Source organism: Kryptolebias marmoratus, linkage group LG12 (genome assembly GCF_001649575.2).
Source record: "Kryptolebias marmoratus isolate JLee-2015 linkage group LG12, ASM164957v2, whole genome shotgun sequence".
Classification (NCBI taxonomy): Eukaryota; Metazoa; Chordata; class Actinopteri; order Cyprinodontiformes; family Rivulidae; genus Kryptolebias; species Kryptolebias marmoratus.
Genome location: NC_051441.1, coordinates 23,320,987 through 23,330,907, shown reverse-complemented (window position 1 = coordinate 23,330,907; position 9,921 = coordinate 23,320,987). Strand labels below are relative to the sequence as shown.

Below are 9,921 nucleotides of genomic sequence, written 5' to 3'. Positions count from 1 at the left end.
CTGCACTTCGTCGGGCCCCTCACCTAGGACCTGTCTGCCTTGGGTGACCCTACTAGGGGCATGAAGCCCCTTACAGCATAGCTCCTAGGATCATTGGGACACTCAAACCCCTCCACCACGATAAGGTGGCAGCCCAGGGAGAGGTGATTTATTTTTAAAATAACAAAACAAGAAAACAAAAGGCTGACGTGGCAGCAAAACAGACTTTAACAAAAAATCCAAAACGGAAAGGCAAGACAGGGCAAGGTGGAACCAGAGACAAACAACAACAATGAACCGGCGGGGAAGTGGAGAAGCAGACCAGGTTTTAAAGCAAAGGATGATAATGGAAAGTGGGCACAGGTGAGTGATTACAGCAGGTGGAGATGGGCATGACAATTAACCAAGTGCAGACAGAGGTGAGGGGAATACTGACTGAAGTACGAAGACAATATAAACTTAAACAGAAAAGCGACCCATGGAACAAGAACCAAAACCAAGAATAAACTCAAAAATACAAGAAATCATGACAGAATCCACCCCCAGGGACGGCTCCTGAAGTCCCCAAAAGAAAGAAAAAAATGAAAAACCTAGCACGGGAGGGGGAGGGGGGGGGGTACAACAAAATGATGGAGGGCAAGAAGCAAAGATCAAACATAAAACAGTAACAAAAAACCGACCAGGCAAAAGGGCCAGGGGAGCACAAAACAATCAGAGTTCGGGTGGACGTCCTGTATTCAGATTTTAGCACACAAGAAGTGTGTGAGGAACAGGTAATGTTCCGTGTATTCTTTCATGAATGTGAGTGACTGAGCAGTTAACTGGTTCCCAGCAGCTGACAGCTGACAATGGTTGTAAAACATAAATTGTTTCAGTAGGCTAATGTAAGTCTGCCTACATGAGTGCTGATTTATTTTCATGTTACAGGAAATCTTTGCACTGGTGCTGGAGGGAAAAAGAAGAAGAAAATGATGTATGTGACCACAAAAAATGCAGGTAACAGAATCATGTCTACATACACTGAAATAAGGGTTTCTGCACTTCCTGTAACTGTAAAATCTTTATTTCAGAGATGTTTGTGTGATACTGTCGGTCGGCAAAATATCTTATAAACCACTAGACAGATTTTAGTGATACTTACGGAAAGTAATCATTGTATGAACATCTACAACTGATTTGGAGTCAAGCCCATTCAAGATGGCTGACTTAACAAAGCAAGCTAAGAACTGAGTTTTAGGAGTTGTTCTTAAGTTGCATCGTTTAATCATTCTTCCTGTTCTTCCTTTCTTCCAGAATTTGACAGACATGAAATTCTCCTGTATGAGGAGGTGGCTAAGGTCCCGCCTTTCAAAAGGAAAACTTTGGTTTTAATTGGTGCTCAGGGTGTTGGTAGGCGTAGACTGAAGGCCAAGCTCCTACTGAGAGATCCTCAACTCTTTGGCACCACCATTCCATGTATGCAATCTGACATATTCAAGTATCTTATTCTTGAAATCACAGCAGCTTGTGTTTTTATTTGGTTTGGATATTTTTTATTTATATTTTTGTCAATTTTTCCAATCCAAGTTAAGATGACTGCCACAGCTAATCGACTATGAAATCAAAAAAATGGCTATATTCAGTCAAATTTACAGAAATTGTGCTAAAATTTGGTGTGGTAGTAGCTGAGACTCATTCCCAACACACACTCTGAACAAGTCATATTGTAATATCACATGAGATATTATGCATAACGTTATAATCAAGGTTTGACTAAAATGGCTACAAATTCATTTCTCAACGTAGGATGATCTTAGTTTATAACTGTTGCATGAAAGGTGGCATGTGATTTGCATTTCTTGAAGAAATAGTATGCCCTCAATTTTAAAATTTAACAAACTGCCTTTGTCATAAATGTTTACAAAATTAGTTTTTATGGAATATTCATTTTGCTTTGAAAACATTACTTCTTGGATTTGAATGGTTTTGATGGCTACCATTAGCTATAGAATGTAGAATAATGAAAAACTGCTTTTCTGTCTGTCCAGACACATCCCGAAAGCCCAAAAAGGGCGAGTGTGAAAGTCGGATGTATGCTTTCACCAGCCGCAGCAAAATGGAGGCTGACATTAAGAATGGGCGTTATCTTGAACATGGAGAATATGAGGGCAACCTATATGGCTTAAAGGTTGACTCAATACATGAGGTGGTTGAAGCAGGACGCATCTGCATACTGGATGCCAATCCACAGGTAAGCAAACAAGAGTGGTTGTAGACCACTCACCGGAGATCTATGTACAGAACTATAGGTTGGCCAGGGACATGGAATTACTGTCAATATCTCTTCTTTGCCAAGTAAGTTATTATTTTTGTTGTTCAGTAGAAGATCCAAATAAAAAAGAATGTAAACTAAAAAAAATACTAATTTAAAATATTTCTGTTGGCAGCACTCAACAATTTTACAAGTATTGTTTAAAGTGCTATTGTGGAGCTTCATTGATGGGGGGATGAATGCAGAGATACTTGTACAAAACAAAAATAATTTCTATTGTCATTCTGTCTCAAATTACCAAAATAAATTTGGGGGATTTCTACGCTTACAGGGCAGTCTCCATTTATTTCAGTAATTTTCTAAGTGAAGTCTTCAAACATTTGAATTTTTGCTCTTTTGGGGACCTGCCATTAAAAAAGCATAGAAGCAATGTGATGCATGACAAAGCCTTATTCTTTTCTAATGATAGCACCTATTGTTAGCTACCTCTAAATGGGTCTCTGGACTCCACCAAGAAGATAACATTTTCGGTAATGTTGGTTGGTTTTTCTGTCCGTCTGTCTGTCTGTTAGCAAAATTCTTTAAAAAAATAATAATAATGTACAAAATTTTATCAAATTTTCAGTAAATGTTGGGATTGACACAAAAACAAGTGAATACATTTTGGTGGTGATCCAGATTATGATTGTGGTAAAAAGGCTCAGCTGATGCAGAAGCTTTTACAAAGAAATAATGAGGCAGGGAAATGGCTCCTTTCTTTCTGTTAGCCAATATGGGGAAATTTTTTTAGAGCACCTCATGCACTCTGGTTTACGTTCACAATATCCCTAAAATCCAAAGTCTGATTCTGACAGGGCATATTTATACAGAAATAATACATTTGTGTGTATTGTAACAATTCTGACCAATCCTGAACACTCTGACTTACATAACCTCCTGGCAGCTACCTCCTAGCTTTAGTCAGTTTTGGGAAGCATCCCGGTCATTATCACTGGGTCAAACGGACCTGCACGTCCTTTTCCCAAACTGCTGTTTACGTTATCATAGCATCCTGTTCTGGGACAATGTTCTCCTGACAATAACAATCTTGACAATCTTTCTTCACACACGAACATAGAACAGTTATCCTGTGCACTTTTCCTACACATGAGCCTGATCCAACAATTTCATCAATGACCCTATGGCCTTGGTGGAGGTTTTCGGGCTCAGAGTGCTTCTCTTTTTTTTTTTTTTTTTAGAAAAGTGCACCCTAACAAATTATACATCAAAATGACCATCACGCTCATGAGACGTGCTGTTACATTTATTATCTTTTCGAGTTACCTTGGTGATGCAATTCACCAGAAACAACCCCAGAAAAAAAACATCTTATGGGAAACAAATTCAATTCATTTTATTTATATAGTGCCAAGTCACAATAAAACTCATGTCAGGGCACTGTGCAAAAACATTCACATACAATGTAAAAGCCAAAATTTGTCTGTCTGAGGAATCTTCTCTTCATCACAGTCCCCCATTCTGAGCAGCACAAAGGCCACAGTGGAAAGGAAAAATCATTAATGCTTCAGATCCTGTCAAAACTGAACAAATATCTGATTATCTCATGAACACTCAACAGAAATATTCATAAGACAGTCCTGAATGACTGATAAGTATTTTATGTCCACCCAATTCAGAAGGGCCGCTAAAGCTAACTTAGGGGGAAAAATGGCGATAACTCAGTCATTCTGAGATAATTAGCTACAATTTGGTTTGTTAGTAACTGAGAGTAAGAACCAGCTATACTGATATTGGTTTTTCATGTCCAGAGCGTTCAGTTTTTTACTGAATGCTAATCAAAAATTCAAGATGGCCACCAAAGTTACAACGACGCTCTGGTCATAATTCATTTTTAGTCATACTTAAGATGAAGAAAAACAAATCATACACCAAGAGGCAGGCCCCTTCATAATTTCTTCAGGAATTTTTCCAGTTTGATCATTTATTTTCACTGCCTCTTCCAGGTTTATGAGCACTTTGTTTTGAATCTGCCTTATATCCTCCGTATACAACTCTAATAAACTGTTGAGTGCTATGTGCTCAGTTCATAATCAAATTGTTTTCACTCTTAAACCAATTTTTATGTGGTGGACAAAAATTCTGGTGTTAAAACTTGATTGAAGGAAAATTTTGGGGCAGTTTTTCTGAAGTTTTAATGAAAAGGTTGATCTGAGGTGGTGAAAAGAAAACAACTCTGCTAATCACAGAGAGCTGAGCGATATTTGCAGCAACAGCATTATAGCAGGGTGACAGCTGGACACGGAGGCCCCGGGCCCCTGTTTAATGATGGACGGTTTCTTTTAACAAAGATGGCTTCCTTTACTCCTCTCTCAAACCAACGTTCCTCTCTATCAAGGATGTGCACATCTTCATCTCTGAAGGAATGACCACTGGCCTGCAGATGGGAGTAAACCACAGTCCTGCCCTGATGATGATGCTCTTCTATGCTGGGCCATCCTTTTGAGCAGTGGCTGTTTCCTGGATGTATAGCTGATCACAGTCCGCCTGGCACTTCACAGCATACACAGTGTTACTCTGTTTGTGCCAGGGAACCAGGGTTGAGGTTGTTTTGATCATGTTGTATGAGGTTAAATGTGGTTCAGTTTCATTGTTCGGCTTTAAACTAAAAATGATCAACATGAGACATGTTCAAATGCTTTTTGAGTTCATAAAAATCAAATGGAGTCACATTTTGGTGTATTTAAGCGTATTTCAGTACTTTGTAGTTTGAAACTGTTGACTGAAAAAGTTTGCATAATGTCTGCATGTTCACACAGCCTCCGTTTGTTTTGATACGTCCCGACCTGTGCATGGAACATGGTGCACAAATCTATTTCCTGCGTACACACTGTTGAGACATGAGGCCCAGGTCACTGTAATGTCCTGATACATACAACCCCAAACTGGAAGAGGTTGGACTTTTTTTCTCATGACTGTTGGCACAGTCTTGTAGACAGCCATGATAGAAGTGACCCAGGTAATTCATATCTCAGAAAAAAGCTGAAGTAATTAGAAACCATCACATCCCAAACTCTCTGGCGTTTGCTTCCTAAACCCATAGTGCCATTGTTGCTTCAGTCCTCTGTCTGTTTTCAGACCACGGAGAACAATTTAAAGTCCTTCTTTTTATGGTAGTTTGAATGTTATTTATTTTTCATGGTGATATTGTGGCCCTTCTTAGTCCTTATTATAGGGGTCACCAAAACAATTTTCTCAGGGACCAGATTTTTTTTGAGCAGATTCTGAGGGGGTCAGCCTTTAATGTATGAAATAAACAAACAAATAAAGCCTTCAAACATGCCACACTGTTAAAACGATGTATAGGGAACCCAGACTCATCTTGTAGTGAAAACAAAACTAATTTATTAGGAAAAAAGAAAAAGAAAACAAAAGGGTGACGTGGCAGCAAGAACAAAGCAACAAACACTTAAGGACAAGAGCAAAAAGATAGAGAGTACAAACATGGCATGAAAAACTCAGTAGCATGAACATTTAGGCAGAAGAAATAAACCAGCAAGGAATGAAAGAAACTAGAGCGGTTTGAAGGAACTGGGAAGTGGGAAATGAATTGCAGCTGGGAGATAACGAGGAAAAGAAAAGCAATGTCTGACTTTCATTTGTTCATTTTTTATTTATTATTACTTTTGTCAGATTCTAGTTATTTATGGGACCATTGTGGGTTTTTCTTTCATTAAACAAGGGGTTCCAACAATTTTGCCCACATGTGTTCAAGAAAATGTACTTTTTGGTTACAAAAAATGACACTACACACACAAGGTGGATCATATAATCTTTGTTCAGGTAGTCAAGAAATTTTTTTCTCCTTTCCTTTTCCAACTAACTGAATTATGTACTGTTGATGAGAATTTGCTTTGATTTGCGAAGCAGAAGTAAAAGAATTGGACCTTCTTACTTTCTCAGTATATTATTCTGCAGGCTTGGTCATTTTCTAGAGAGTGTGACATGAAAAGTCTGCAAATTTCAACAACTCACTAAATTGATTCATTTTAAAAAAAATTAAAAGCCCAAAAATATGACATGGTTGGGTTGTTAGAGTTCTTGCATTATTAGGACTCTCTAAAGACAAGTACATGCCATTAAGCAGAGAATGAAGTGATTTTCCAAATCAAATGTGCCCTTTGTATCTAACGTTGCTCATTCATTCCAGTCCCTCAAAGTGCTGCGGACATCCGAGTTCCTGCCCTATGTAGTGTTCCTTCAGTCTCCAGACTTTGAGGTGCTCAAGGCGATGAATCGCTCCGCTGTGGAGGCAGGAGTGGTCACCAAGACACTGACAGTAAGAGAGAAATTCCTGTTTTAAAATATTCCACAGAGTCTGTGACCACAGAGCAGGGAATTAAACCAAGCTACGTGTTTTGTGTTGCAGGATGAGGAGCTGCAGAGGTCATGCAATGAGAGTACGAAGATTAAAGCAGCCTATGGTCAATACTTTGACCTAACTATCATCAGTGAGAACCTTGATGAGACCTACCGCACTGTCAAAGCTGCACTGGAAACAGTTTCTAAGAACCCCCAGTGGGTCCCTGTTACCTGGGTGTTTTAAAAACAACTTGAAAAACAAACAAACAAAAAAAGCCGTTAACAATAATTTCTTGTGGACACACAGATGGATAAATACTACATATTTGTATTTTTCATCAGTTTCCTCAGACATCTGACTTTATCAGTAGCTAAACAAACTGTACCTAGACTGTGTGTGAACACACACTCACCAGCCATTTTATTAGGTCCATCTGTTCAACTACTAATTGTTACCACAAATAGCTAATCAGCCAATCAGGCTGTAAGTCAGTGCATTTAACCTTTTAGATGTGGTGAAGATGCCTCGCTAAAGTCCAAACCCTAGATGTGGTTGTGTGTATCAGCAGTTTCTAAAATACTCAGACCAGCCCATCTGGAACTGACAACCCTGCCACATGTAATGTCATTTAAATCCTTGTTTTTTCCCTAATCTTATGCCCAGTTTGAACTTCTGCAAGTCGTCTTCACCACATCTGGATGGCTAAATGCATTGGGTAGCTGCCATGTAGGTGGCTGATTAGCTGTTTGTGTTAAGCAGTTGAACCGGTGGACCTAATAAAGTGGCTGGTGAGTGTGTGTTCATGCATTTTTATACAGTCACATTGAAGAGAATCAACATCCTTTTGGGGACTAAAAGCTGATTCTGGCTGGAGAAGTCCTGTTTACAGTGTAGATGTGGTTTCAGGTTTAGGTTAGTCCAGATAAAGTTCTCAGCATGCATGTCTCTAAGGATTTCAAACTTTAGGCTATTTTTAAATGAACGTGCTCTTACTGATAGACTTTGCTTATATTTACCAAGGAGGATCAGCTGTCATTGCCACCTTTAATAAGTAAGCTATGTAAAAAAAGAAAAAAAAAATAGATTGTTTATTGTCAGATACTCATAAACCCTGGGATTCATTTGGAAACAACATTGCCAGCTAATATGAAGTATAATTTTTACTATCTTTAAAAAAAAAAAAAAATTAAATCCAGCACCTTCAACCAATTTGTTTCTGCAGTAAACACAGTATTTACACATTTTAAGTCATTTGATTGGTTTATTTTGTAACTGACAACCTTAACATGATTAGGGGTTATTTCCTACCTACACATTTGTGAACACCTATTCCGTTTATTTAGTGTAGTAATACACACTAAGGCACTTCAAGACAAAAGGAAATAATCTATAAAAAAAAGCAAAAAGCTGAATAACCACATTATTATTAAAAATGGAAAAAAAGTCTAATTCAGAACTGTAGTGAAGGTTTCAGTGAAAATACAGCAAGTACTGTATTAAAATACAGTATTAAATAATAATAAATAAAATATAGTACTGTATTAAAGTACAGTACTTGCTGTTCAGTTGGAAAATATAGATTTTTTTTTTCCAAAATACCAAACATAGCTCAACTATAGACCCAGCTATTACCAGTGTGGACCACCACTTAAGGTTAGCAAAGAAAACAAATATACAACACCAGCATTTAAAAGAAAGACATTAGGTATTGCCATTTTTCTGATCAGTCAGAACTGATTCAAACAGCTTAAAGACAAGTTGGTGATTTTATTTTTTTTACTGCATTGATTGCTTATATAACCAGTTTGTTCAGATTTATTGGAACGTGAGTTTGAAGTGTTTTATCCTACATACCCTTTAAACTCACACATTGTACAAAACTTTATTTTGTTTTGTTCTGTTTACAGTCATTCGTGTTTTACACTTTTGTATGTCACCAAGTTTGTATTTATTAAATGTTGTACATTGTTTGTAAAAAAACAACAACTGTCAATACACAACAATATAATAAATATGTGACAGTTAAGTGACCAGAATTTTATTTAACAATGCCTTTGATAACACGTGAGTGGATATCTTAATCACACCATATATGTGTCATCTTTGCTTCCTAGATGCTCTCATGAGCTCTTGGGTTACCACACACATGCTTTTAGCAGGGGTTTTTTAAATTGACATTTTTTTACTAAGTTTTTATTGTGGCAGTTTCTAAATATTTTTAATGCTCAATGAATTTTAAAGACAATGAAGAAAAATGGCATTTGTCAAAATCTGTACATACTACATGACGGAGAATATTATCCTGTTTCTATTAGTGCTGTAGTTTCTAACAGTAACCTAAAAAAACAGATGATGGTTTTTTTTCTGACAGCTACTCTTTGACCTAAAGTGTTTGGATATAACACCATTGCTCTCTTGAAGTGATTTCAAACCCTTACTGTCTTTTTTCTATCAGATCACATGGATGCATTCACAACTTTTTGGTCAGTTTATATTTTTACCTTTATATGTACATTTTAGCACAAAAGCAGCAACTTTCACAATAAGTCATTCACTGTAAGTTACTTTCATTACGTTTTATGGCACAGTGACTATTTCTGTCTAGATTTTTGAAATAGGAAGTATCTTGTCTTGAAATAAAAGTTTGCACTACATGTGCATACAGGATATGTGGTGAAGTGTATGAGAGAAGATGTAAAACATTCCATTATCATCCATTCATCTCTGGGCTTATCTGTAGTTCATCTTGGAGGCAGCTGCTTCAGGAGATAGCTGAACTGAACATACAAGCATGTTCGTTTTGAAACAATCTAGAAAATGCTTTAAAACTTTGAAAAACTCCTAAGAGAAAAACCAAACAATCAAACAACATCTGTTTTAACAGGCTGGGCACTAAAAAACTATGAAGATTGCTAATTAATTAGAAAATGTGACTGTTCTATGAAATGGTAAAATAATGGTTCTTTATAACTATTGTTGTGGAGTTATAATAAAACTTAGGTCTGTCTATTTGATTTCATTTATGAGTGAAAGTAAATAGTCTGTATAAAGCTGTTTGGTACCAACTGGTACGCTAAAGAGTAAAAATACTAGCACAAAAAAACAATCATTCATTTAAACTGGACAGAAAAAATAAGAGAGAATTTCGTTTTAAGCTCGCTATATACATGGAACGACATAACCAAGTGGCTGGCATAGTGTACAGAAACATCTGTGCAGAATATGGACTGGAAGCCCCGAGATCAAAGTGGGGAACACCCCCAAAGGTAGTGGAGAATGACCGAGCTAAGATCCTGTGGGACTTCCAGATCCAGACAGACAAAATGGTAAT

General features: G+C 37.3%; 1 protein-coding gene across 3 annotated transcripts in view; it reads left to right on the top strand.

The window, feature by feature from the left end:
- Nucleotides 1–8,616, top strand: part of mpp2a (membrane protein, palmitoylated 2a (MAGUK p55 subfamily member 2)) — a 39,232-nt gene extending 30,616 nt beyond the window's left edge. For all 3 annotated transcript variants that reach the window (XM_017432210.3, XM_017432209.3, XM_017432211.3), the window contains 5 exons: nucleotides 907–975; nucleotides 1,273–1,434; nucleotides 2,007–2,209; nucleotides 6,438–6,566; nucleotides 6,657–8,616. In XM_017432210.3, coding sequence (XP_017287699.1) covers nucleotides 907–975; nucleotides 1,273–1,434; nucleotides 2,007–2,209; nucleotides 6,438–6,566; nucleotides 6,657–6,833 — 740 coding nt within the window. In that variant the 3' untranslated portion in view covers nucleotides 6,834–8,616. The remainder of the gene's footprint in view (nucleotides 1–906; nucleotides 976–1,272; nucleotides 1,435–2,006; nucleotides 2,210–6,437; nucleotides 6,567–6,656) is intronic.
- The last annotated feature ends 1,305 nt before the right edge of the window (nucleotides 8,617–9,921 follow it).